The sequence below is a fragment of the Astatotilapia calliptera genome, chromosome 20 (assembly GCF_964374335.1).
Source record: "Astatotilapia calliptera chromosome 20, fAstCal68.1, whole genome shotgun sequence".
NCBI lineage: Eukaryota > Metazoa > Chordata > Actinopteri > Cichliformes > Cichlidae > Astatotilapia > Astatotilapia calliptera.
Window position 1 is genome coordinate 12,984,311 of NC_137441.1, and position 27,808 is coordinate 13,012,118.

A 27,808-nucleotide genomic window follows, 5' to 3' on the forward strand; every position below is an offset into this window, starting at 1 on the left:
GACATAAAAAGTAGGGCTGGGTATCGTCACTGATTTCTAGAATCGATTCGATTCTGATTCACAAGGTCCCGAATCGATTCGATCCACAATTCGATTCAATTCGATTTGAATATGGGAAATTTTGACAGTCAGAAATATTATAATTCAGATCAGTAAATTGACATATTTTTGTATCTATAAAAAGGAAGTTGACACATGCAAGATTTTATCAAATCATCACACAGATGCCTTCGTGTCAAAGTAGCTGAGGATAAAACACAGAAAAACATGAAGATTTTCCTGGCCTGGGATTTTATAAAAATACTCTGCAGTACATCAAAAACGAAAGAAAAGCATTAATGAACATATGAACGTTACCTCTGACGTTACAGCGGTTTTATTAGAGACACGGCTGAGCGTTTTGCATTTTGTATAATTTTAAAAAGTTTAAATTTGTTCAGTATTGAACGGCAGAAATTAGGTTTGATTTTCAGAAGTATGTAAACGAAAAAAAAAAACAGCGGCCGACAGCGCTGTAAACAACGGTAGACTTGTGCGTAACAAACAAGCGAATAACGAAGAAAACAGTACAGAGAGAAAGAGAGAGAGAGAGCTGTGCATGAAGTGTGATTTTATCGTGGTGGAAGCAAAACAGTAAAAGTCAGAGGGAATTCATGACGATGTTTATGTGAAGCGTAGTTTGGATCTTCTTTTGCTGCTGGTTCAGTCAGTTTTATTTTTATTGTTTGGAGAGAGATAAAACTAACAGCTTTAGAATCGGCGCAAAAAGGGCGTAAACACAAAGCGCGGATCCGCCGGCTTTCAGCCCCGACTGTGTCCGTGCCGTCGGGTGAGAAAGTCACATCTCACTGATTCTGATCCGCGGGTCGCGCTGTGTGTTTAAGTCTTTGTGCAGAATCCGTGTTCCTGCTCGCATTTACTGTCTTAGCTGTTTGGTGGTTGTTGAAATTTTGTGAGATTTCACCTGAGATTCTGTCATTTCGGGCAAAATAAATTTATATTAAAAAAATCGATTCAGGATTTTAATGAATCGATTTCACGTTATCCAAGTCAGAATCGATTTTAATCGATAAATCGATTATAAAAACCCACCCCTAATAAAAAGTACTTTGTCCTTATGGAAAGTCAATGAAAAGCAATCAGAAAACATAAGAAATACTTATCTAGACTGTAAAATTGTGCCAAATTTAACAGACATTTTATTAACTTTCACAATGTTTTGTTGTGCTTTTTATTATTTTATGACAGCATTTGTGACATTTTAACGTGTAAATCTCTTACCACTGGGATTGGTTAACTGGATGTGGAAGCAGACCACATCTCCCACCATCAGTTTTTTGGCATCATCCATATGAATAGCATGTCCCACTGGAATTGGAACATAGTCTGCCACACCCATGTTTTCGCTGTCCCAAACTGCAAGGAGTGTGAGTCCTACATTAACTGTTCTCACTGTGAGGGTGTGATTACCAGGCCCAACCCCAACCTGCACAAGATCATCTCTAAAGAAAAGAACATAGGAACAGATTTAATTATGATTATCATTTGTACACGTTTCTGTGAAAGTCCTAATTTTTCAGGGTGTTTCAAATCAAGCGAGTTAGAAAAAAGGTTGGCCAAAACAGCTCCAGCCTTAGACATCAGTAAAAGAAGCTCTTAGGGGAATTTTATCACAGGCCAACAATCAAAAATGTGATACTTTCCCACTAAAATCATCTGTCAGCACCTGGAGAAAACCATAATAGAATCAATTTATTGTATTGCCAGGCGTGGGAGTCCCTCATTGGAAAAAGTGCAACACTGCTCTGTTCAACACACACATTTACCTCGCTCAGTCAGGTGGAAACAAGTCGTTCTGAAACTGGGGTTAAAGGAATACCTCTCTAAATTAATCAAATTACTCCTCATACAGGCTATCACTAGATGATGTTGTGACCTCAACTGCTCTGGTTGGATTGTACAGAAAATGAATGTACAACAGTATGAGTCAAGAGGAGTAGTAGAGTAGTATCGTGCATCTCAGCAGTGGTGAAGAATAAAACAAAAATAATGTTAGTATTAAAGATATACGGCGATGAGCCAAACATTATGACCAACATTGGCTAATAAGCTGTTGTTCCTTCACCTGCAGTCAAAGTAACTCTATGCTGCTGAGGCGTGGACTCTAAGTGACCTTTAAAAGTGTCCTTTCACAATAAGACCATAGTTTTCCAAGTTGTGAGCGGACCACATCTCCAGCACACTGTTCATGGTTTGTCCAATCTTAGACCAGCAGACAGTGCTGACCCAGAGCACTATGCAAGTCTTGCCTCAAATCACCTGAGTGGCCAATATTTTTTGGTCACACAGATGAGTCATGTGTGAAATGAAAGACAAAAAACTCCAGGTCAAATATTATATCTTATTATAATACACAAATTCTCTGTTCATGTGTTTGCCTCTTTTTCAATTCCTACTACACAATCAGGAGTTGTATAATATATATTTTTTTAATTTCATCACAACAACATCTCATTTCCACAAAACTTCAGTTATGCATGATATGTGACGCCATCAGGTTGCCTGGCAACCATTTAGCAACGAGCTACAATGACCTCTTTTTCTTCCTTTATGCGCCTACAAAACCTTATGAAAGCATCCTGTTGTTTTCACAGCAGTAACATCTCATTTATATACACAAAAGCTGAATTATATAGGATATATTAAACCATCATGTTCCTACCACCTAGCAACGGGATGCAATGGCCCATTTATTGCATTTATGCACCTACAACACCTTATAAAAGCATCACATTTTCATTTCATGGCCGACAGCATGAACAGGCCAAATGATACCATATGTACTAGTAAATACATAGACATAAATTATACTAATATTATATATATATATATATATATATGTATATAAATAAATTAGGGGTGCAACGATATTCGTATCGATATTGAACCGTTCGATACAGTGCTTTCGGTTCGGTACGCATATGTATCGAACAATACAACATTTGTAATTTATTTTATCAACTTTCCTTCTGACGATGCTGTCTGTGTTGAGCGCTCAGTGAATCTGCGTTCGACTACTCCGCCTAGGCTGCACTGTCGAGCGCAGATCTACTGAGCGCTCAACACAGACAGCATAGTCAGAAGGAAGAGCGCAGGGCAAGCTAGCAAGACAGAAGTTAAGCTCTCCAGATCTGGCGTTTGGAATTATTTTGGTTTTCATGTGACGTATGACCCTGAAGGTAAGCGAGTCATGGACTAAAGTAAAACAGTATGTTGGATGTGCCGTGCAATGCTCAATTACATGGGTGGGAGCTAGTGTGTTAGCGCAGTTAGCTCGTTAACGTGTTGGCCGTCTAGCCCCATGCACGGGGCGATCGGCGGTAGCTCGTTAACGGAGATTTGCCGTGTTGTGGCGTTAAGGTCATTTCAACGAGATTAACCTGAAAGCACTAGTGGGAACACAATGAATATGACTGCACATTTACACCGACATCATCCTAGTGCAAAGACAAAAACAACAAGCATGCTATTAACTTTAGCCGAGTCATTTAGACAGCTGTTAGCACATGATTCTCCTTATGCTGCTGAGAATATAGCCCAGAAGAAGCGGATAGTATAGCTTTTATTTGGGAAAGAGCCATTTCTCTGTAATAAACTCTCTTTTCCAAAGATGAGTGATTCCTCAATCAGATACAGGGCTCGCAATATCGCTAGCCCGACGTCCTGGGGCTAGCGATTTTTTTCAGTCGGGCTACCAAAATCTATCTCTGCCCTGCCCGTCCGGCTATTGTAGGAAGGAAAAATATATGTCAATGCTTTTGCATTCTTTCAGAAATGTAGCTGGGTAATTATGTCATTGGCATCGGTGAGCCACTGTCAATATGTGACATATTGAAATCGCGTTTGAATTTGCGCTTGTTTTTTTGCTTTCACTTTGCAATCGCGCGAACTGTGTATAGAGAGCGACAGCACTGATCTGTGAGTGATGATAATTTGTGCACCAATTCCTCTGACATCGTCTTATTAATCGTTAGCTTACTATGCAAACATGACAAGTGAAATCTCCCGCAGCAAGCTTAAACATGTGAGAGGTTGATCGCGCAGAGAATCGCTGAGCTTATGTGAGTGCGTGTGTAAAAGCAGGAGGATATATATTTCATTTCTTCTGAGCCAAATAAGACAGGTCAGGGTGAAGAAGTGACAGCCAAAGAAAAGCTTACCACAAAACGGAGAAGTTATGACAAATCAGACTATAAGGCAAAAAGAAAGTGCAGCTTTATGGTTTCATGGACAAAAGAATTTCTGTGGCTGCAATATGACGAGCTAAATAACCAGGGCTGCACATAAGTGGTCCGCAGGTGCGCATTCGCTGTCAAAATAAAAAACACGCACAAGGGTTAGGGTTAAATTTAAAAACTGTACTTTTGAGTTAAAATATATATTTATAATTTTAATAAATGACAAATTAAAAATGCATGAACATTTTTTTGTATCGAAAAAATATCGAACCGTGACACCAAAGTATCGAACCGAACCGTGAATTTTGTGTATCGTTGCACCCCTAAAAAAAAAAAAAAAAATAATTATATTTTATATATATATATATATAGTTGATAATGGCTAGGAAGGCTGTGGGTTGACATGACTTGGTTTGCTGTATTTGAAATAATTGTAGACATTAGCTCATGTGAGGCTGGGCGAAGATGCACAAAAGGAGTACTCAAAGTGAGGCCTTGCTTTTTTCCCCTCTATAAATAGGGCCCAGAACAGAAGGATAATAGCTTTTCAAGCTTGGGGTATTACACTAACAGAAAAATAAATCTTCCTCTTTTTCTTTGTCATGCTTCGATCTGAGAATCATACAGCCTGAAGCTTAATGAGAATTGCTAATGAACCTATAGGTTGCTTAGTCTCTCACCTGTTTGTGGTAAATGTAAGGTGGGAGTTGGAGCTGTGTAGTGCTTCTCCAGTGCTGGCATGAAAGTGGACAGTAAAGGTGAGTACAGTTCCCAGGGGGAAAGCCTTCAGGTTCTCTTTGGTGTTTGTGTGGAGCACCGGACTGGTACTGAAGCGCAAATAGGACACAGGCACCACCTGAAGAATAACATTAGTGTCGCAATCAGTAACTGCAGCGAGATGTCAGCTGTCACTTCAAAGGCCTGTGCTGTTGCTAATAGTTACAGAGTGGCTATAACGATTCCAGTACGGGCCAATTCTCAGTGGGCAGAGAAGAAAAAGGAGAAAGGCTCAGTCCGACATACGACAGGCAGTTACTACTGATAATATATTTTTAGAAAGATTCAATAAAGAAAACTGGCAATAGAAACCCTCTCCTGTATTCTTACTGAGTTCTAATGAAAACAAAAAGCTAGGATTTTAAATAAGAAAAATAAAAGGCGAAAAGAAAGTTGTCTTTTTGTTTTTTTTAAATACAAGCCATACCACACAAAAATACCAGATTATTAAATGTCTATCACTCCTAGTGCTATGCATTTTTGTCACTTATGTTTTAAATTTTATTATTACACAAACATAACAAAAGTAAACACAATATTCAGTTTTTAAATGATGATTTCTCTGATTACGAGAGAAAGGTTATCCAAACCTACCGCATCCTGTGTGAAACAGTAATTGCCCCTCTTGTTAAATCATGAATCAAGTGTGATTAAACAGATTTTTTGGAAAGCTTCAGTTTCACCAAACACACTCAGGCCTGATTACTGACAGAACAAGAGAGATCACTTAAATAGAACCTGTCTGATAAAGTGAAGCAGGTTAAAAGACCTCAAAAAGCAACACATCGTGCGACGACCTAACAAAACACCTGAGAATTAAAAGTCACTGTCATCTCTGTCTGGAAAGTGTTACAAAGCCATTTCTATGGCTTTGGGACTCCAGTAAAACACAGTGAGAGTCATTACACACAAATGGAGAAAACTTTGAACAGCGATGAAGCTTCCCAGGTGTGGCCGAGCAACCAAAATTACTCCAAGAGTGCAGGAACGACTCATCCAGGAGGTCATAAAAGACGCCAGAACAGTATTAAAGAACTGCAGGCTTCACATGTCTCATTTAAGGTTCATGAGTTCATGTTATAACAAGAAGAAAGAGACTGGGCAAAAATGGCATCCATGGAAGAGTTCAATGAGAAAACCACTGCTGACCAAAGAACATGAAGGTTCGCCTTACATTTACCAAAAAACATCTTGATGATCCCCAAGACTTTTGGGAGAATATTTTGTGGACTGATGACTAAACTTTTTGGAAAGTCTGCGTCCCATTACATCTGGCGTAAAAGTAACAGCGTTTTAGAAAAGGAATATCATACAAACAGTAAAATATGGTGGTGGTACTGTGACGGTCTGGGGGTTTAGTGCTGCTTCACGCCCTGCAAGACTTGCTGTGGTAAATGGAACCATGAATTCTGCTGTCTACCAAAACATCCTGAAGGATAATGTCCAACCATGTGTCAGTGACGTCAAGCTGAAGGGCTCTTGGGTTCTGAATCACTTAAGAAAAACAAAATGAAGACTTTGGAGTGGCCTAGTCAAAGTTTTGACCGGAATCTGATTGAGATGCTGTAGCATTACCTTAAAAGGGCAGTTCATGTACGAAAACCCACCAATGCAGCTGAATTACAGCAATTCTGCCAAAATCCCATCCTGTGCTGCTTATCCTTTTCAGGGTGTGGTGGGGCTGGAGCCTATCCCAGCTGTCTTGGGGCGAGATTTGCCAGATATTGCAAATGCTTGATTGCAGTTGTTGCTGGCCTGATCAGTTATTAGGTTTAGGGGCAATCACTTTCACACTGGGCCATATAGGTATGGAATTTGTTTTTTACCCTTACAAATAACACTGTCATTTAGAAACTGTGTTTACTTGTGTTATGTTTGAGCCAAAAGCATTAGATCTTTATATTGTTGTGCTTTTTAAGCTGCTTAATTTGTTTAATCAAGGTTTCAGCGCATAGTTTTTGGCAGGAGGTCAGAAGATGTGTTTTATAGTCAATATCCACATGATATCATGTTTAAACCATGAATCTCAAACAATTTTCACATTGTAGCTCTTAAACTGACCTTCACAGCAAGGATGAGAGTTTGATTGACACCAAAGGTCTCTTGTGAGGTAACCAGCAAAGAAGAGATGCCAGTGAGAGAGCCAGAGAAGAGGAAGCCCTTATCGTCTACTTGAGCAATAACAACCTGGTCGGGACCATCTAACATTCGATAGGAGAGAGCACCCAAACCATCCCTATTGGACAAGAAAAAACAAAATCACATCATTCATTCAAACAGTATACATATTTTTATTACATGCTATAAAATACTGAAGAGCTGTTTTTCACCTGTATATGGAACAGAAAGAAAAAAAAAAAAAAACACCCCACTGTGCAGGTGATTCCTACTCACCTGTTAGTCTGGAGTTTCAGAGCCGAGTTCGGAGCCATCAGTAACTCCCCAGCCTCTACTTTGGGATTAAGCATGTGCAGCTTGTCATAGACCTTGATCAAAGCAAAATGTTGAAACTCCAATTATGCGAGAGCCTTAATCATTCTTTGATGTTTCTGCACTAGTGACATGTCATAGTTTAATACAATTTGAAGTTGGATGCACTGCGCTCCCAATAATCTGCAGTGTTATCACTTCAAAGTTAACAGCTTCAGATTTTTATTAAAACTCAGCAATTTCAATGCTCTGCTGCCTTAAATGCCAGCTTTCCCCATTATGGAGAAGCAGCAGGGGACACAGTCAAGATATGCAAAGCACTCCATAAAAGGGGTATTTATAAAATATCTGAATAGGATGTATTTATGGTACTTTGTGTTTCCCTTCCCATTGTTTACAGATGTCTATAAAAAGTGAGCTATAGCCATGGTGCTGTACCTGAATCTGGATCTCGTCACTGAGCTCCTGCAGGTTGTTCACAAGCTGCTGAGCCGTGTGGTCAGAAACTCTGAGTACCACCTTCAGCCCTGTCCGCCCTCTCGTTCTTCCAGTCACCCTCATGCCAAAGTTGTGCTCTGACTGAAGCTCCACATTAGCCTAGATAAGACAAGGACCATTATGAGCATGGCAAAAATAGAAGCAGCAAATCAAATAAAAAGGCAACAGCGATGAGGAAGCAGGGGAAAAGCAGAGACAAAGCAGACGCTAGTTTTAAAAACCCATAGTGAAATGGATGGACACCAGGTCTGAAGTAAATCTAATAAAAACGATCAATGGGAAATGAGAGACAAAAATAGAAGCTGCTTATGATATCAAATACAAGAATGAAAATCCTCAATGCTGGGTACCTCAATGTGTCTTGGCTGGACATCCAGGATGTCTCTCTTAGTAGTGGACCAGTGGAAGGTAAAACCAGGTAGCACACTGCCAAATGAGAAGGGTGTTTGACTGTTGGTCAAACCCATCACATATACAGGCATCTAGAAAAGGAAAGAAGATTTAGAAATACAAAAAAATAAAATTGCGCTGTTCAGTTATTGGTTTCAATTTTCAGTCTAAAATTGCTATTTGGACTCTAAACAGCAAAGAATCGATTTTGAGTCCGTTGTACTGATTCAAGTATAAAACGTTCACACCTGTGCTCCCGTCTCCATTCTTGTAATAGGTGCTCTGATTCGAATGGCAGTCAAAACCACAACTTCGACTTCTACTTGATCCTGAGGAAACAAAATAGTTTCGTCTGTCTTATGTGCAAAACCCACCCAAGCATTACACTTTTAAAACCACAGATATACATTTACCTGTGACACAACAACTAGCTTCCCGGTTTCTGCGTCAACAGCTTGGACCAGTCCAGTAACAGAAACATTTCCAACAGCAATACCTCTGACATGGCCCATGGGATTAACAGAAGCTACTTCCTCATTAGAAATGGAGAACAGGATATTGGACTGAGGCTGAGGACCACCTTCAGATGTGATCTGTAAACAAGCAGGATTGAAAAAAGGAGTAATTTAAATTTAAAGAGTAATCTTGACTAATTTCTCCACAGTGTAGTGGTTTACACATTTCCCAGCAAGCAAAAAACCTGGTCCTGGGAAGAAACACAAAAAACATGGAGGTACCCATTGTGAATCAGGGAATAGCTAAAAGTTGATTTTTTCTAGGGCTCTTAACTAAACTGAATTAACTCATGTGTGCTGCCAGTGCAACGTAGACCTATTGTGCTCATATCCAAGTCTATTTTTTTATTTCTTCTTACTAATCTACTGAAGACGATCGTCTTGATTCATGGTTTGAAATAATCCTAATTTTGATACACTGGGACTTTGTGTAACCCCCACAGCCCATCCACATGAAAAAAGTCATTGTAGTTCTGTTCCCTCTTCTTTTAACCCAACTTTCTTCTGACTGATTGTCCTGTCTACTGCATGAGAGGGGGGGGGGGTACACTCACAGTCAAAGCTATGTGCCACAGATGAGCACATCAGGGATACCTGCTCTGACAGTTTTTTTTTCCTTTTCCTTTCATTCTCTCTCAACTGAGTGTTTGGCTCAGTTATTGCACACACAGTTGACCACCATCTTCTACTGTAACAGTACACATTAAATATTTTCTAATTAGAGTGTGAAATGAAGCAAATGACGTATTAGACGTACCTGCATCATTGCTCCAACTAACAGGGTCATCTTCCTTGGGATTAGCTTGAAAGGTGGAAACACCTACAATAATAAGAAGAAAAAAAATGTTTTTTCCCCCTGTATAAAATGTGCCGCTAATAGAAGACCCAAAATAGACTACAAAAAAACTCCACAAAATTATACCTCTATTTGCTGGGGTGCTGAAGCAATTTTTCTCCCATTTTTATCCACAACAACAGCTGATACAGTGGTCTGACCGATGGCAACACCTTTCACCAAGAAAACAGCAGTATCGCTTTCTGTGGACTCCACTAATGGTCTGCAGAGGAGACATTCAGAAACAAAAAAATAAAGCCTTAGATCCCCTTTCACTCTAAAGGTAAAACACATTTTCTACTACTTACTTCAGAGAGACTATTGCAGAAGCTGTCTTGAGTTTAAGATTCATGAATTGGAAATAGCTGGCAGGGAATGGCTTCCTATTATCATCCAAGACTCTGACATAAGCTCTCACAGATTTGCCAATCTCCACCTGTAAGAGATGAAAAGCATCCATTAGCAGCAAAATAATTCTGGTTCACAGGAAGGGTAAACCTAATGATGAGTGTTAAAGACAAGCTGACTTTCAGTGGAATTTGAAAGGGAAGTGCTCAAAGACAATAACCATATTTAGTGCTTATAAGTCACTGAAGCATTGCAGGGATGTGTGATACTGAGAGATTTTTATAGTCAAGTAGTGCTTAGACCCCTCCAGGATGAAGGGCTGAGGCAGGACACTGACCTTGTCAACCACTCTTACATAAACCTCCAAGATGTCAGAAACATGTACAGTTGCTTTGGCGGGTGCGGGAAAAGCCAGGCAAAGGTCATGAACCATCACCTTAACCATGCCTGGAAGGATGGGAGAGACCTGGGCAAACAGCAAATGAAACAATTACATTTCAATACACTTTTTTGAAATTCTACATTTCGTAACGTGTGCAGTCTACTATAGATAGACACAGTTAAGATGTTCCTTCTTACCTGAGCGGTGCCCTGAGCCTCCTGGAATACCACATTCACCATCCCTTTAATGCTGGTATTGACAAAGAAGTGCCCTGAACCCTCTCGCAGAGCCAGATTCACCTACAAAACAAAACTGGAGTGAGCAGTCTGCAGTGAAAATTAATCACAAAAATGATTCAGAAGACCATCTGTGTTCACAGTTGTTTTTCTGACAGGCAACTGGCCTTGCATGTTACATAAAAGGGGACAGATAACCACCTCTTTAAAATCCTCTAACACAGGTCACCAACAGTTATTTAACCCCCTACACCTACTTAACCCTGCTCCCATGTCACACATGATTAAGAGGGGAATGCTTACTGAGTAAACGGGGCAAAGGGTACACATTACAACGACGTGTGGTGATAAGCACCATCTGAATAATTCAGCAGTTACCTGAGGGAGTAAATCACATTTCTGCCCTGCTGAGGTGAAATGGTGAAAAGATCAAATCACATCCCTCATAATAAACATTAAATATACATTTTGGTAAAACAAGCCATGAGAAGTCAGTGAGAGTGTTGATGTCCAGACTTAGGGGGGTAAAAAGTAAATGTACTGATGTGTCTGTCCACTGGAACAGTAATCCCATAACTTACTCGCACATCCGGGTGGTTGTATATGGTCACTATGTCAGGAGAAATCTTCACATCTTCAACCAGCAGAAGCTCCAGTGTGGCTGAGACAGGAGTCATGGGGTCATACTTAGGAGGACAGAGGCAGAAGAAGGGGAAGACAAGTTCAAGTATGATGACTGAGGCTATTAAATGTATGATGTAAATATACAACAACAAAATTAAAGCTTTCCACACATTCATTATATGCAAAAATAGATTTTTCCTCTCCTGTACAGAAACTGAGTTACAGATGTATTTAACAGGACAACATGGCTGTTTAAAAAAAAACAAAAAACAACTCAGCTGATGAAGTCCTGTTCACTAGAAAAGCGTTTACAAAACAAAACGTAAACTCACTGAGATGAATCTCTTTTGCAAAAGAGACCTTATTACAAAAACAATCCATATATCTTGAATAATACTTTAGTTAACCACTTCTACTTTTTAAGAGGAAGCGAGAAGCTGTTTTGCATGACTTGCTAGCGGAGCAACTATTTTGACTTACTGGACTGGGGACTTTGGCTGCAGCCAGGTGTGAAACCTGGTAACCGAGAGCTGTTGCTGTGATGGCAGCAATGCCTGTTTGCTGGTGGACAAGAACTTCCTGCCGTCCTATCACAGATCATAAAAAGAAGTAAAAAGTAAATACATGAAATCAATGCATTTTTCATTTTGTAACTTATGAATAATATCGTAGATAAAAAACAAAAACAATCTATTCCTGGAGATACTTAAACTGATAACTGACCATTCCATTCAAATGCCCTGAGATTAAAATTTTCTCCTGTTTTTCTTTCATAAATTTAAAGTTCAAATGATATAAAATGATATGATCTTTTACCGTGAAGTTTCATCTGTTTGTTGCCCTCCCTGAGCAACTGAAGCTTCATTGGCATAGTAGGTTCAATACTGGCCAGCGATACCTTTGTGGATTCCCACAGCATGCTCAGAGAGCTAAAGTTGTCAAACTTCCTCCCTTGATGATCAAAAGCAGCCAAATCCAAAACAGGGTTGCGGTAATTTGAAACAGGTACCTAGAAGATCATTGTTTATATGATGAATGTGCTTTTCAAACAGTTTAATTCCATTACACAAAAACAAAACACCAAGATCTTGGACTTCTTTTTGTTAACAAATATAATTAGCTATTTTCCAGTGCCCCTTCATACAAATCAAATTTCAGAAGATCATATTAAAATAAATAAATAAATCATAAACTTGACATTTCTTCAGCTGGTGTTGAAAATCAATGGATAAAAAATTAAATGAAAGAAGTAGCAGTATAAAAATCAATCTACACATCTAAACACAGCAAAGGAGTCTATTAAACAGTGACCACATGCATACCACTTGTTTATTCTGCTGCAGCAGCGGACAGGTCAGGTCTAGCTGTGGGCTCGTATACACGGGCACCAGAGTAAGGCGGGATGGAGGAGCACAAACGAACTTGACGACTGCTGGCTCTACAGCGGGATAAGGATTGGTCACACTGGCTTTGTTCCCCACCATCACCTCCAGAACCTGGAAATAACATTTAAATTCAGTTGAAAGATAAACAGCTGTACTTTTACAATGGTTGTAAAAAAATCAAAGTAATTTATTAAGGACACCCTTGAGTTATGCTAATCGCAATGGCAATAAAACGAATACGATTTATGATTTTAGCTATGACTTCAAACCACGATATTCATTTTAGAAACACACAATATTTTAGTTAGCGTTGGGAATGGTAAATACAAGATATACAATTACACTTAAGGTCCTACCTGCTCTCCCAGGGCTCTGCAGGTTGCCCTGACCAAACGCTGATTATAGTTGTGAGACAAGGGACTAATCAGGGTAAGACTCAGGCTGGCCTCATCTTCAGCACTCAAGTTGCAGAAAAACTTTGAGGGCTCTAAGACCCAAGGCCGCGGCCCACCCTCAAACAGCATGTCTTTTGATGATCCCAGTGTCACCACAGCAACAGATACAGGGTCAATCGCCTGCCAGAATAACATTCAACTGTTAAGAAGAACTTGGCTATGGAAATGTTAATACAAGGCATTACACAGCAGAGAAATAAAACTGGGTCAAACTTTAGCTGCTAGGGCAAAACAAGCGAAGAAACTCCACAAACATGTCTGCAGTATTTTGAAAAACACAAATCAGTGCCATGTGAGGCATTAAACAACGCCGTATGCTACTGACAGCTCGATTGTAATGTGCACAAAAAAACGACAGTATGTATGTTGTTCACAAAAATGACTAAATATTTTAGCAGAGAAGATGTGACATGTCAAACTGTTGCATCCAGTCACTGTACTGCAATAGCTGTCAGTTTTATTCCTTTGTCTTACAGTGTTTGTGTATTTAAAAAACAAACAACAAAAAACAAACAAAAAACCACAAACACCTGTGTCCCCTGTGTATAACGAAATACTAAAATTCCCAACGAAAACCAATGAGAAGTAAAATATAATACTCGCCAATCGTTGCATTTCTGTAGGGTTAGTCTGCATTCACTAATCTGCATGAATGTGCTTCAGTGAATCTGTTTTCTTATAAGATCCATGCTTATTGGCAGTTTACTGCAATTTTCTTTTCTTCTTTCACCTCAAAGTCCAGCTTAATATATTATTTATTTATTTACTACAAGGTACTTAGCAACTGAAATAGCAGCTCAGCCACACTTTATGTATGGTATCATTTATTAAAGGAAGATGGGTGTGTCTTTGTTTGCTTGCACAACCCAAAATGCCACAAACAGAATCCAATTCAGTAGAAAACACTGAGATATATAAGTATTTGTGTATTTCAGTGTATCTCAGACATACATGCACTCACACAAAAAAAAAAGAACATAACTAAAAATGTCCCAAAAATGAAATCAGTAATTGGACATGAATCCTGGAAGCCTTAAGAAAAAGATATTATGTACAAATGCCTCATCCATCGTGATGAGCCAAGTCCTGAAAAGGACATGACCTTTAGACTCACTCTGAGAGGAAGATAGGCAGCAATGGTGATCTTGGCACTGAGATGAACATTGCCGTGAGTGTAGCTGACACTAAGCACGGTATACCCAGGAGCCAAAGCTTTGGCTCTCACTCCACTGCAGTGGTCCTGGCCTGCAGTTAGCCTCCCTGTGAATCAGGAAAAATGGGGTTGGAGAAAGTCATAGTACATGATAATCTGATATGACAATGTATTAAAAAAACAAAAAAACAAAACTCACACTCTACAAGGTTTAATTATACATTCGTTTAATTGTAAGTAAAACAATTCCATAACGGAAAACTAAAGATTTTTGGAAAGATGTAGAATATAATAAATACTGTGATGAAATCTAAAATGTTTTCTTCTCATTCTAGTGTTTGTTTCTACTTGAAATCAACAATGGGCGCCACCAGTAGACCCACCAGTAGTCCACCCCCCCAAAAAAGCAGGCAATGTGGGGCCCACATTGGATTGACACTAAACATAATAATCAATCCCTCACTCGACAGAATGAGCCTCATTTGTTTGGTAGCCATTACCAATCGTCTATCTAAAAAGGACAGTGAAATAAAACCACACTATGCATTACTATTAAACCAGCTCATACTGCTTACATTTTTGCATCTTCTTTTTTTAAATTTACTGCATCTTCACAGTCCAGTCGAGGCGGACAGACAAACAGGACTCACCGTCTAGTATTTCAAAGATGCCATAGTTCTCCTGTTCAACCACCAGGTCAAAATGGGAACAGTCACTTAACATGACCCGCTCTTTTTCCCCCTCTTCAAGCAGACCAAAAATCCTGAGAGGCAGATCCAGTATGAGGCCCAACCTGGCTTCTACTGGGCAAGGAGCAAAGTCCATTGCTACAGGCTCAACAACATACACCTGGAAGAAAGCATGATCCAAGACACGGTGAAGAGTGTTACTGAAAAGTGATTAATGTACTTTTGCCCTTAACCTCCTAAGACCCAAACTCTTTCATGGCATGCATTTTTATTTTCTCTTTGCTATTTGGGCTGATTGGGACCTAATGAATGTAAAAACAAAGAATTTTCTTTTTACCTGATATACACTTACAAGGACAATACATTACCACTGTTCTATCAAATTTAAAACGAGTCCATTTAGTATTGTGCTCTAGACAACCCAAAATGTGATGTCCACATATGTGGACGCCAGGTCCTATGAGGTTAAAGTTGGAAGAATCAATGACATCTCATACAATGAGATATAAATATCTCATTTAAAATCGGTGTTGTGTTTACTTACCTTCATTTGGCCAAAGTGTAGTGGGTTACGTAGATCATGAGCATAAATTACACTGACGCCTATGTCACTAACTGTGGTCATCACCCCTTTCACAGTCACTGTGGCAACAGCTGCATTTGAGGAAGTCCAGCTGAAATTTCCACTACCTCCTGTTGCCTGAAAAGCACCAAAGAACAGGTGTCTTTTTTTTTCTTTTTCTTTTTTTTTTAAATAAAAATGACATCAAATTTTTGGATCTGACAGTTAGACTTAGTGGTAACAAAGCTTGATCTATGGTGTTTCGCAGAATATGAAGGAATGCAAATGCTAAAGCAATTTATACAGGATGTTAAGTTTAAATTGCCTGCCCCATAACAGAAGTCACTTAAATAAGGAATGATTACCTTTATTGTGTACTGATAAGCTCCAACTTTGGGCTGCCATGGAAATGTGAGAATACTGGGACTAAGAACTATGGGGTTATAGATTTCCACATCCTGTTCATTGTGGACTGGGTTGGCGAGAGGATGGACATTTCCACTCTGAAAGAGAACAGATAGCACAGGAAATGATCGAGCCCTCTCGACTGAAGCGGAAGAACGTGTCAGTAGGTTGTAGCAATAATAATAAATCCAGGGTCAAAGCTGCATCTAAACTTACTTTATCCACGACAGCTTTTAAGGTTGCATCAATAAGTGTCAGGCCTTCCTTGAGTGCTCTGACATGGTGATATGATCCATTCAAAGAAGACTCCAGGATTTCAAAATACTCCAAAGGGAAAGTAGTGTCAATATGGACATTCTGCAAAATAAAAAAAATAAACCACACACAGATTTATAAAACACTGCCTATATATTGATTTTTATCTGCAACTAGTACACTGCAAATGATTTAATGGAAGCACTTACATCAGATAGGTAAATTTTGTTGCTAGATTTGTCAAATACTTCAATGTGGATATCATACACTCTTCCAGTTTCAAGAATCCAACTATCTCCTGGGTGAATTTTAAAACCTAAACAAATTGCAGACAAAATATTGGTCAACTTAATCTAAAACACACACAACTTTTTTTTAAATTAGACTTTCAGTGAAGAAAAAGAAACAGACCTAAATAGCCTGGTTCAACAACATATAGGGTGCTATTGGGTAGGCGAGACACTCCTTGCATCCGAAGGCCTGAGAAGATACTGTTAAGGAAAATTTAAATGATAGACTCCTCTTAATAAAGAAAAAAAAAAAAAAAACTGAATCATTTCAGTTAATTGACAAATAACAGAATACACATGTTGTAGTAAACATTAGATTAAACAGTACTATGCAAAAGTCTTGAGGTACCACTCAGTTCTTTATATTATGCTTCAAAAGAGTCAGACTTTCTTGTAACTGTTTTTCAAGTGATCTTGAGCAATAGTTCTCCAGGCTTCCTGAAGATCTTTTCTTTGGAAATTTTTGTGAAGTCCCTTAACATCAATTCAAGGATAAAAAAGGAACCCAACTCAATGGATGAAGCAATGTTGTGTCTACACAGACAGCTTAGCAAAGAAACCAATTTTATAATACATCTGTGTGCACTTTGCTACCAATTTGATGGCATTTGTTCAGTTTAATATATGAAAAATTCCAAAAACAACACATACTCCAAAATCCACTGTAACAGGTGTGGTGCCTACATTTCAGCCAGTGATGTTTGAGATCCTGTCAAATTTGATGGACAAATGAACACAGAAAAGTGCCATCAGATTTTGATCCACCATCTGGAAAGTGTGCGATAGGCAGTGGCTTTATTTTTCAACTTGACAATGATCACAAACACACTGCCAATGCAGTAAAAGCATACTGAAACAGAAATAGCACACAATGGAACACTATTAGTCATGGATTGGCCTCCTCAGAGCTTAGACTTCAACATTATTGAAGCAGAGTGGGATCATCTTTACAGAATACAAAAGAAAAGTAATCCAACATCCAAAGAAGAGCTTTGGATGTCCTTTGGAGAACTATTATTGATTTAACTACTTAAATTACAAGAACACTTGCCAAAGAGATTCAGGCTGGGTTGAAGAATAGAGTTGATCATACTAAATATTGATCTTCAAGCTCACTAGAATTATACCAACTTTATTTTTGTTTTATATACTGCATTTCCATTTATGTTTGTACATGTTTAATCATTCCGTTCATAAACGATTTTCCTAGTAAAATATCAACAAATGAAAGGTGCTCAAGACTTTTGCACAGCACTAGACCAGAACAGTAACTGCTCAATAGAGGTGCAATAGGTCAGAAGGATACTCTTATGATCCAGCACCACATTGATGTGTCCCAGCTGAACTGCTGTAACAGTGGAGGTTCTTGGATCCAGACTGGCCACAGCAACATCTGGGTTTCCATTAGTACCAACAACACTGTTCTGAAGGTGCAGCTCATACTGATCACAAGGCATAGAGAGCTCTAGACAAACAAAGAGAAATTAGCTGAAAGGTTGGCATTTATGTACCATGCAGAGCTGCTCCTCTCATCTGTGACATCAATGACTCGACTACATTTTCACTTCATATATTAGCAACACTCATGCAAACTCATGTAGTACTACTGAATGTCTTTGCATACAGCTTCAGGAAATGTACATCAAGTTAAGTAAACATTGAATGAAGAACTTCACTCCTCATTAAACAGAGTCAGACCTGTTATCGTTCCCTGTCTTATCTTCAAGACTCTGTATCTGATCGAAGTTCCGGCCAGCAAGTAGATATCGTGTGCGGGGCTCAGCAGGATGTTCTCTAAGATCAGCAGCCTTACCTCTGCAGCACCCACATCCTGTGGCATGGATACCATGGTTACACAACACAACACAGTTTCAGCTTCCCGCCTTTTCAAACCAGATCAAACGGACTGCAGTTTTATAAATGCTGATATGAATTCAAACTACAAGTGCCCAACAGCCATTTTCGCAGATTTTCTATACTACCAAAAATAACTTTCCTTTGTTACATATGGACTTAATTGGACATTTATTCAGAATACAAGTGCATCAGATGAAAACAAAATGCCATCTTAACAAAAAAACCAACCAACCAACCAAAAAAAAAAAAAAAAAAAAAAAAAAATGTTGACAAGACAGAAGCACAATTTAACTGTCACAGCAGCCTTGACATCCTAAAGTACTGCTGCTATGTAATATTTTGCTATTTTTAGATGTCTTCGTCTCCAAACTAAGTTATTACTCAAAATGGGCCAAATTTTACCAGAACTCTGACTTCTTTTTACCGTCCAATAATAAATACATAAATAAATAAACAAACAATATCATTATAACAATAAAAGGGAAATATTTCTACTCTCTACTGGTGACAACAGCAAATAAAATGTCCTTTGCACCATCTTACCTTATAAAGAGGTTCTTGTATTTTTGCCTTCAACTTTGCATGTCCCGTTTTCAGGCCTGATACTAAAATAATATCACCCTGTTTCCCAACACGTTCCATTTCAGATATGTATCCAGGAGGGGTGTATGTGGACTCTGAGAATTTAAGTACCCTTGAACACAGAAAAGAAATCAGAAATACATTACTCAAGTCAGTGTAGTTACATTTTTGGCACAGCGCAGAATGGACCACCAACACCAAATCAAGAGATTAATACCATGAGAAGTGTTTAATCTTTACTATCAAACAACTATTAAACAGCAGAACATACGTACTTCTTCAATACCCCTCTATCCATAGCTGCTATAGTTTACATATGAGGCTACACCGTAAGCTGCGATCCTTCTGTATTATATTTAACCTCGAGATAAATGGGTTTTTACGGGACGTAAAAATATAAAATTAAAATACCGCACAGGGAAATCCAACAGGATTGTTCAATAAGCTGTTTATGATTACACTAGTAGTCAGTTTGCTAGATAACTTTTTTTTATTTTTAGTTTACCATCAATAAATCACGTAGTTCAAGACAGCCTTAAAGTAATAACACACGCAAACCTACCGTAATGAATTGTAAGAGTCAGAGAATCCATTCACATCTTTCACTAAGGTCCAGTCAAACACTAGACCTGCAAGGGTGCTGAAGGTGTTTCCTGAAATAAAGCAAAATATTTATTTAAGTCACCAAATAAAACATGGCTGTGTGAGACTTGGTGAGAATTATCTGCAATGAAATTCTAACTTGTGGTTTAAGGCCAAAGTCATTAGTGGCTGTATCTAATTTTTTTCCTTCTTCTTTTAGCTGTTGCCTTTAGGGGTTGCCACAGTTGATCATCTGCCTACATCTCACCCTGTCCCTAGCACCCTCTCCTTTGACACCAACCCTCTGCATTCCCTCCTCCTCTGCATCCATGAATCTTCTTTGTGGTCCATGTCTTTTCCTTTTGCCTGGCATCGCCATGTATAACATCCTTTTTTCAATATATCCTCTATCTATTTAAATAAAACTTAAAACTGATCCCTCCCTTGAACACGGTCCAAGCCGTCTTAGCCTTAGCCTCGCTATCATTGTCTCCAAACTACTACTAATCAATTGTCTGTCTTTAATAAGCAGGTGAAATAGGTGAAAGAAAACCAAAAATGAACCTCATTACAAGATGCATACAGACCCTTTAGATTCCTTAGATGGTGTATACTTCAAAAATAAATAAATGTAAAAAACAAAAACAAAAATTGCATAACACCCATAACACTAGACCCTCGAGCCACCATCAGAAAGAATCAGGCTGTAGCTACAGCTCATTAAACTAAGTGTGCCAGGCCTAAATGGAACCAGTCGAACAGAACAAAAAGCCACCTCACAGCAGCAGCCTGAGGGGGAAAGAAAACACTACCTTGAGCCAGCTCACTCATTACTCTGAACACTCAGAGCACAACATAAACACTGTGGACTCCTTACAGCTTAAGAACTGAGTGATAATACAATATGAGGAACTATTTACCTTACCAATAACACCAATAGGCTAAAATTAGAATAGCACTCTCCAATAAGAAGCCATTTTAATGTCACCTTCAGAGTCCAGTGCATGAATCCTGAGTGCCAGTGGTGAATCCTCAAGATGTAGCTCTCTGGTGGTGGACACTATCTGGATTTCACTGATGATGTCGACAATAGCATCGCAACGCAGCACCTGTCCTGTAACTGCAAACAGAAGGCAAGACTATTAAGTACGTAGGGATGTTTTCTCCAAATTGAATCAAATGCATTTCAAGATTTGATTTGACATGCAAAGCTTGAAATCTACTTCCTCACTAAAACATTTTATCGCGACTGTATGGAAATGAGAGTGGAGAGCAGCAGCTCTAAAGCTTCCTTTATTCCTTGTAGTATGCAGAGTTATCAGTCAAGTCAAATGTTGTGGCTTTTTTGGTTAGTGGGCATGAAAGAGTGAGCGAAAAGGCTATATTAAATTAGGCTTTTAGAAACCTAAAACTGCTCAGTTATTGTGAAAAAATAGATTTATTTATTTTGTTTGAAACATTTCAGATGTATGTGGCAGGGTAACCATGTCACAGCAATGACACAGGGTCTCAGGCAACAGATGACAGCTTATTTCACAACTGCAAAGAAGGAAGGATGGAGAAAATGTGTTGTGCAACAATGATTTGTATGAAGCTAACCATTAGATATTATTTGGATAGATTATAAAGTAATGATCTAACCCTAAAGAGACAATAAGAGATCCAGGGGGGGCATTGATAAGAATGAAGTTGTAAAAATTAAACCGCAAAAATGTGCGGTTGTAAGCCCATAAAAAGTGAGATAAAGAACCCTCTGTCAATACAAAAAAAACCTAGACAACATGCCACCACATTGTAAATATCAAGAATTTCTAGGCTGTTTGAGTTCTGTTATCTAATTTGAATTAAACTACGGGGAACTGTGAAGCCCATTTTTAAACATGGGGCAACATAACTTTGCAGTCATTACTCAGTCCTATTATTCTGACATAGCTGATTTTCCCAATCTAGTGCTCAGTTTGAAATTCAAACAGAGCATCAGAATGAGGAAGAAAGGTGATTTAAGTGACTTTGAATGTGGCATGGTTGTTTTTGCCAGATGGACTTGTCTGAGTATTTCTGAAACTGCTGATCTACCAGGTTTTTTCAGAGAAATTCACAGTGGTGTCTGCAGAGTGCACAAATACTTCTTTGCAGACAGGCTTAGAAAGGAGATGTGTCTGCTTGGATCAGGAATAGAGTAAGAGAATCAGACGAACGTCTTCATCATACTGCAAATTAAAAACAGAGCCGCTGAGGTTAATTACGTTCCCATTTCTCTCACTTAGTTCTCCATTTTCCAAAACAGTCTTTTGAGACACATGCTTGTTCTTGCACTGGTCTAATAAAGTGACTACATACACCTCAGACTTCTGGTGTTTTCAAAAATATTTAAATATTACAAGCAAAATTGCAGCCATTGCACCTGTCATGACTATATCTCTTAAGTGTTGTACTTCATTTCCACCTTAAGCTGTCATTTCTACTTAATAGCATCTTTTTTAAGGTGGATTGCACACTGTAATTATACAGCATGCAATTTTTTCCCCTGATGGAAGCTGCATGATCATGAACATTTCTCTACATCTTTATGCAACAGTGTGGAGAGTTATTAAACCATAACACAATACATTCTTTAATCTGACGGCCTGGTTGACAATCTGACTATCTGCATCAATTTCCAATGGCAGTTGATTTAAGGCTACTGCTGTTCTTACCAACATCTTCAGCTAGGATAATACTGGTCAGTCGGGACGGCTGTGTTGAAAGAGCCTGGAGAACAGCTTTCCGGGAGCAACCCCTGATGTGGTCCTCATCCACAGCCTGGATGCTTGCGACCTCTGGTCTGGTGGAGGACCTGAAGAACAAGGACAGCGATAAGTCGTATACACTCCCTGGTTATTTTATAACGTACTGTTGTTATAAAATTCTGCTTTGCTCTACTGTAAATTATACTTTTACAAAGCTTTAACATTTTATTTATTTTTTTTGTTCATGTACTTGGGTAATATATCAGAAACAATTGCAATGTAGCTTAGTAAACCACCAGGACCACCCACTATGAACTCCTTAGTCAACAACACTGTCACCTTTTGACATCAAGAGAAACTAAGATTATATATAGCAGTTAACTTATATTAGCTTTAATTTGGATTAAAAGATTAACTCAAAAACTAACAAATGACACTGGAAAGCCATGTTAAACCTAAAAAGTTTAGCCTCTTTGTGGTCCTCATTATGGCCTCAAATGTACACACAGTGCATACAGTAGAGATTGCCATGTGGCCTCATATGCACCACACACCTCGACACCCCCTTCGGCTACGAGTTTCCAGTTTTTCTACTCACCATCTGTAGCAGCCTTCAGTTGTTTCCAGTGTGAAGTTAATTCTTGTACTTCTGGCAAGCGGAAGCAACACTTTGGGAATATTGAGCTTGGAGGAACACTTAACCTGATAAGCGGTTAATAATAATAGCAACACCAACAGTAATAATGTCAGCGCTTTCATTTCCGATTCACAAGTGATTTACCAACGGTCGAATGAATGAACGCTAAGTTTCCGTCCTAGCTAAACTTCCTCCGTCTCATTAAGTTGGCTATTTCCGCAGTAGTTTTGGACTTATGGCTCTGAGACAGGCGGTTAGGTGAGCTAGCATTGCCAACACTGAAGCTATTTCTCAATCAAACACACGCTGCCTTCCTCACAGTTTCAGTTCGTATCAGTTGTTAACGGAGAGCTGCCGCATGACGATAAGAACTACTAAGTCCTCCTCGGTGCTCTATTCGACTCCTCAGCCTTGTTTATATTCCAAGGTTCTTCGAGACACAAAGCAACTATTTATATGAAATTTACTCTTTCACAGTCAGCAGACGATAGCTTAAAATACGCATGTTTCGTACAATACCCGCCATTAGCAATAATTGGACTTCCAGTGAGCATGCCGGGAGTGAGGAAACGTCATAACAAAGGAGGGAGGGGGAGAGTGGGTGAATTCGTTCTTAAAGGTATACTGTCAATTCAATATAATTCAAATGACAAGTTTAATATACTAGGATATATTGGGGACAGCTGTTCATCTACACGTTGATCCAAATATCTAATCAGCCAATCACATGGCAGCAGGTCGGTGAAGTTAAACAACCTGATGAAGCATCAGGACAGGGAAGAAACGTTGTTTATGTGACTTTGAAAGTGGTTGTTGGTGCCAGATGGACTGGTCTAAGTATTTTCCCTCACAACCAATGTCTGAGGTTTACACAGAATAGTCAAAAAATATATATATAGAAAATATCTGGGGAGCATCAATGACCAGACTGCTTCAAGCTGATAAGACGGCAACAGTAACTCAAATAATCACTTGGTTTGCAGAAGAACATCTCATTATACATTTACCTAACAAGTGAAAACTCCTGAGAGGAGATCCTGAAGGGGTTGGGGAAGGAGGAGAAAGGCATCCAGCATAAAAATCTGCCAAATCAAACATGGAGAGCTACTAACTGTGGTGACCCCTTGTAATTAAGGCAGCAGCCAAAAGTAGCTTTATGCATAGGGACATCTCATCCTTAAAGCAGGTGAGCTACAACAAAAGCCATACTGGTTCCATTCCTGTCAGCTATGATCAGAAAACCCGATGCTACAATTTGCACAGACTCACCGAAGCTGAACAACAGAGATTGTCTGGATGCTATGGTCAGCATTTGGCATATACAGCATAAAAGCATGGATTCATCCTGCTGTATATCAGCCAGAGTTATTTGTAATCTCTGGCTCTCTTCCACAGTTTGATTTTGACCCATCTCTCTGCCATTGCACCCAACTTGGTTGTAGCAGATGACTGCCCCTCCCTGAGCGGGATTTTTTCTGAGGTTTCTTCCTGTTAAAAGGGAATTTTTCCTTCCCACTGTCGCCAAGTGCTTGCTGAAAGGGGTCCGTCGCGCTGTATAAATACAATGTAATTGAAATTAAAATCAGGGATTCAGAATGGTGGTGGTGTAATGGTGTGAGAAATATTTTCTTGGCACACTTTTGGCCCCTTAGCAGAATATATAAAATGCCTTGACATGACTTTTGTTGATATATATATATATAATTTTTTTTTCTTCTGAAAATTGAGGAAAAAATGAATCTTCCCATTGAACGTTTTTTGTTATTTCCTTCCTCTTTGGAGTTAAAAGAGGACAGGACATATCAATGGAAATCCCAGGATGTCGTCTATTTAGTAAATCAGGACTTATAATTGTTGACAATACCTATCCCTTTATAACCACAGTATACCTTATATCTTATGATGACTGATTCCAGGACAACAGTGCACAATATCACAAGAGATCAGAAAGATCAAATCTTGAACATAATAGTTTCTTGAGCATAGCAGTAACTTAACTGCACTCAAAGGCCCTTCCCAGTCATTAACTAAAGTAAATAAACAGGAAATGTCTTTATTTTTAGTCTTTCTAAATTTCGCCAAATTTAGCATTACACCAAGCAAAAGGAGACAGTGATGCATAATCTTCAATGAGACTGGGATTGTCTATAGCTTATGTAGCCGTGTACCTCAAAACTACTAAAAATACTCTATTCATTTTGGGCATGTTATCTGAGAGCAGGAACTCCGAAAAACCCTTGGAGTTTAAGAGGACTGTAATTGAAATGAACTGTTAATTTTTGTTAATTTTTGTAACTTCTAGTTATTCAAATAACTATAAGTTACAAAAATAAATACACCAACCCAACTGTGATCCTGAAAAACATCCATCCAGCTGATAAATCAATAGATGGTTGGATTTCAGCTCTGTAAAAAAAAACATCTGACTGACTATAAATTGCATATGATTTAGAGGCTAGCTGCCATAAGTAACTGTTATAAAGAAAATTTGTACTTTATGACAGGTTTTTAAACCCATAGTCTATGATTCACACATCATGGCAGAAATCATTCACATCTGCTTATTACATTTATTTTATTGATGTATTTAAAGAAAATCTACCAATATTTGCTTGTTTGGGCCTCGAGTATTAATCATGAACATGCAATGCTCAACTTTTTACCCCTAGGTGTCACTGACAGCTACCTATTTGTCATCAGGCATAGATAACAGTAACATAAAAAGTTCATTTTAAATTCCCTTGAAAGACTGCAGCATTTATCAAATGAACAATGATTTGAAGCCATATGAATAAAAATGAGCTGAATGGTGATGCGTTTGAAAGATTAATGCGTGAAAAAATCAAAGGCAATGCTCTAAAAATCTCAAATCTTATTTCCCCTTGTGTGTGAGATCATTTCTGGCATTAAAAGTTGGTCCTGAGATAAAACATAAATTGTTAACAGACTGTTAATTATACACTGCGGATTCAACTGGCAGCAGCATTATTTCTGATCCGTCCTCCCGTCTCCTTTGAAGTTAATACAGCAATGCTCCTCCTGAATTGTTCATCTTCTAGACACATAGACACGATTTGATTAGCAGATGCACTGTGGTTTTGATATGTTTTACATAATGCTGCTTTGTGCCAAAGGTGACATATTGTTTTCGTCAGACAGCATTAACAAAAAAAGGTCCATCACTGTCTGGCGCTGTGTTACAGCAGATTTTAATATCACCAATGAAGTTGCATTCAAAATATATGATAGATGCAGCGTACGTTCACTCTATACAAGGAGCGTGAACTAAAGTGATGGCTGTTTCAACTCGTTTTGACTTTTTCAAGCTGTTTTGGGGTTGAAATAAAGTCACACATCTTTCTTTAGTGCAGTAATACCAGTTGAGAATGAAACCCGAGAAGAAAATAAAGCTTTCATTTACTTTGACAAGGCTGCACTGTGAAAGCTCCAGTACCACATTTAGTTTCATCTTTGTACCCTGTCCATGGGCAGCTCACATATAATTGATGTTAGGAGTGAATGATGTAATGTCTGTGAACATGGAAAACAATACCTGAATGTCACGCTCTGTGAGTGCAGGAGGAGGCTAAAGACTACAAAACACAAAGCGGAGGACTGAGCTCATTCCAAGGCAAATGTGTTTGTACTCAATATGAGTAGTTTCTTGGTAATAGATAGATTTTTATGTGATTTCTTCTCAAATAAATTCTCAAATAGATGGGAATATTTATGCAGAAGATTTAACTAACCATTATTTTTTAAGGGTTACCATTTCACTTTCCAATGTGTTGTAATGGGAAACCACTTAAAAATTAGGTAATGGTCATTCAAAGCTTTTCACCTACACTGTGAGTCCAAAATTATGTTGCAGCACTCATACGTTGTGCATTAAACATCTTCCTGCATCACAAATGCCTGCAGAACTTGGCAATCTTATGTATTGTCTCCTCATCTGGTATGCATCAGCAGTCACATCCTTCCTGGTTTTAAATCAGGAACCTTTCTTGGCCACCATGCTTGGCTTGGTCTAAACAAGTGGGTGCAGAAGGCCATAGCGATTACTTAAGCTCTTACTTATTGGCAATCTTCTCAAATGGTGGTTCTCCTTTCACCAGAAATGTAATAGGCTTTGGAGGGGTCACTTCTTCAAATAGCTTTGGAAGCAAAAACCTTAAAGGTCCCCTAGGTGTGAGGCGCAGTAAAAGCTGCTGTAGGTAGGCATAATAAAAGGTGTTACTATCCGGTGAAATAAGCCTTTGCCTCGGGGAACTTTCTTGGGTGTTCCAAGAAATGTAAAAAGGGACAGGGAGATGGGAGTGGTACAAATGATTACCATGGTACCACTCTGTGATAAGAGTATAGATGTCCACAGGGTTTGTTTTTTGGGGTTTTTTTTTACTCTGTGCAACGCTACATTAGGTGATGTTTTTATGAATTATAACAGAAGAAAAAATCTTTAAATATCGACATTTCCCTTGAGAAGTAAAACACCTTTTTACTTACAGATTAACATGGTCTACATAAAGTAAAACAGGCAGAACAGGGAGGGCTAAAGAGCTGTGCTGCAAGTATTAAATCCACTTACACAATCTACAGCATGCTTTAAATTCCCTTGCCATTTCCTTAGCATGGCCAGCAGTCTGAGCTCAGTGGGCTTGGGTTTGCAGCTCTGCACATTAATGATCGTGGGCATTGTAATTTTGCAGAAGTGATTCTATTTAAGTGACATTTAATATTTAATGACCCACTACAGACTGTTAGATATTTAATTAACAAACCAAGTAGAATCCAACATTTTGCTGTAGTTTAACTAAAGCCAGTTGTGCTATGGGGCTGCACCCTCTATCAGCAGACATGGCTCTTTACAGCAGCCTGGAAAGTCTTTAGCAGACACATGTGGGGAGCTACTTTCACCGCATTATACTTGGGTCCTAATTTCCAATGGTGTAGCCCC

At 38.8% G+C, this 27,808-nt stretch overlaps 1 protein-coding gene across 4 annotated transcripts in view; it reads right to left on the reverse strand.

The window, feature by feature from the left end:
- The window catches only part of nup210 (nucleoporin 210), a 30,536-nt gene extending 7,140 nt beyond the window's left edge, over nucleotides 1–23,396 (reverse strand). For all 4 annotated transcript variants that reach the window (XR_013904010.1, XM_080294420.1, XM_080294419.1 and 1 more), the window contains exons 1-32: nucleotides 22,816–23,396; nucleotides 22,185–22,324; nucleotides 20,477–20,608; nucleotides 19,469–19,559; nucleotides 18,868–19,018; nucleotides 18,166–18,298; nucleotides 17,774–17,932; nucleotides 16,589–16,657; nucleotides 16,387–16,493; nucleotides 16,139–16,279; nucleotides 15,883–16,020; nucleotides 15,500–15,655; nucleotides 14,917–15,115; nucleotides 14,228–14,373; nucleotides 13,015–13,233; nucleotides 12,596–12,769; nucleotides 12,090–12,282; nucleotides 11,754–11,860; nucleotides 11,231–11,335; nucleotides 10,611–10,712; nucleotides 10,369–10,497; nucleotides 9,992–10,119; nucleotides 9,771–9,906; nucleotides 9,606–9,668; nucleotides 8,747–8,926; nucleotides 8,582–8,662; nucleotides 8,294–8,425; nucleotides 7,884–8,042; nucleotides 7,410–7,501; nucleotides 7,077–7,251; nucleotides 4,919–5,094; nucleotides 1,282–1,502 (exon numbers count right to left, since the gene is read on the reverse strand). Coding sequence is in view for 3 of the 4 variants with exons in the window: in XM_080294420.1 (XP_080150546.1) it covers nucleotides 1,282–1,502; nucleotides 4,919–5,094; nucleotides 7,077–7,251; nucleotides 7,410–7,501; nucleotides 7,884–8,042; nucleotides 8,294–8,425; nucleotides 8,582–8,662; nucleotides 8,747–8,926; nucleotides 9,606–9,668; nucleotides 9,771–9,906; nucleotides 9,992–10,119; nucleotides 10,369–10,497; nucleotides 10,611–10,712; nucleotides 11,231–11,335; nucleotides 11,754–11,860; nucleotides 12,090–12,282; nucleotides 12,596–12,769; nucleotides 13,015–13,233; nucleotides 14,228–14,373; nucleotides 14,917–15,115; nucleotides 15,500–15,655; nucleotides 15,883–16,020; nucleotides 16,139–16,279; nucleotides 16,387–16,493; nucleotides 16,589–16,657; nucleotides 17,774–17,932; nucleotides 18,166–18,298; nucleotides 18,868–19,018; nucleotides 19,469–19,559; nucleotides 20,477–20,608; nucleotides 22,185–22,324; nucleotides 22,816–22,976 (4,495 nt within the window). In the remaining variant the exon portion in view is untranslated. The remainder of the gene's footprint in view (nucleotides 1–1,281; nucleotides 1,503–4,918; nucleotides 5,095–7,076; nucleotides 7,252–7,409; nucleotides 7,502–7,883; nucleotides 8,043–8,293; nucleotides 8,426–8,581; nucleotides 8,663–8,746; nucleotides 8,927–9,605; nucleotides 9,669–9,770; nucleotides 9,907–9,991; nucleotides 10,120–10,368; nucleotides 10,498–10,610; nucleotides 10,713–11,230; nucleotides 11,336–11,753; nucleotides 11,861–12,089; nucleotides 12,283–12,595; nucleotides 12,770–13,014; nucleotides 13,234–14,227; nucleotides 14,374–14,916; nucleotides 15,116–15,499; nucleotides 15,656–15,882; nucleotides 16,021–16,138; nucleotides 16,280–16,386; nucleotides 16,494–16,588; nucleotides 16,658–17,773; nucleotides 17,933–18,165; nucleotides 18,299–18,867; nucleotides 19,019–19,468; nucleotides 19,560–20,476; nucleotides 20,609–22,184; nucleotides 22,325–22,815) is intronic.
- Between the last annotated feature and the right edge of the window lie 4,412 nt (nucleotides 23,397–27,808).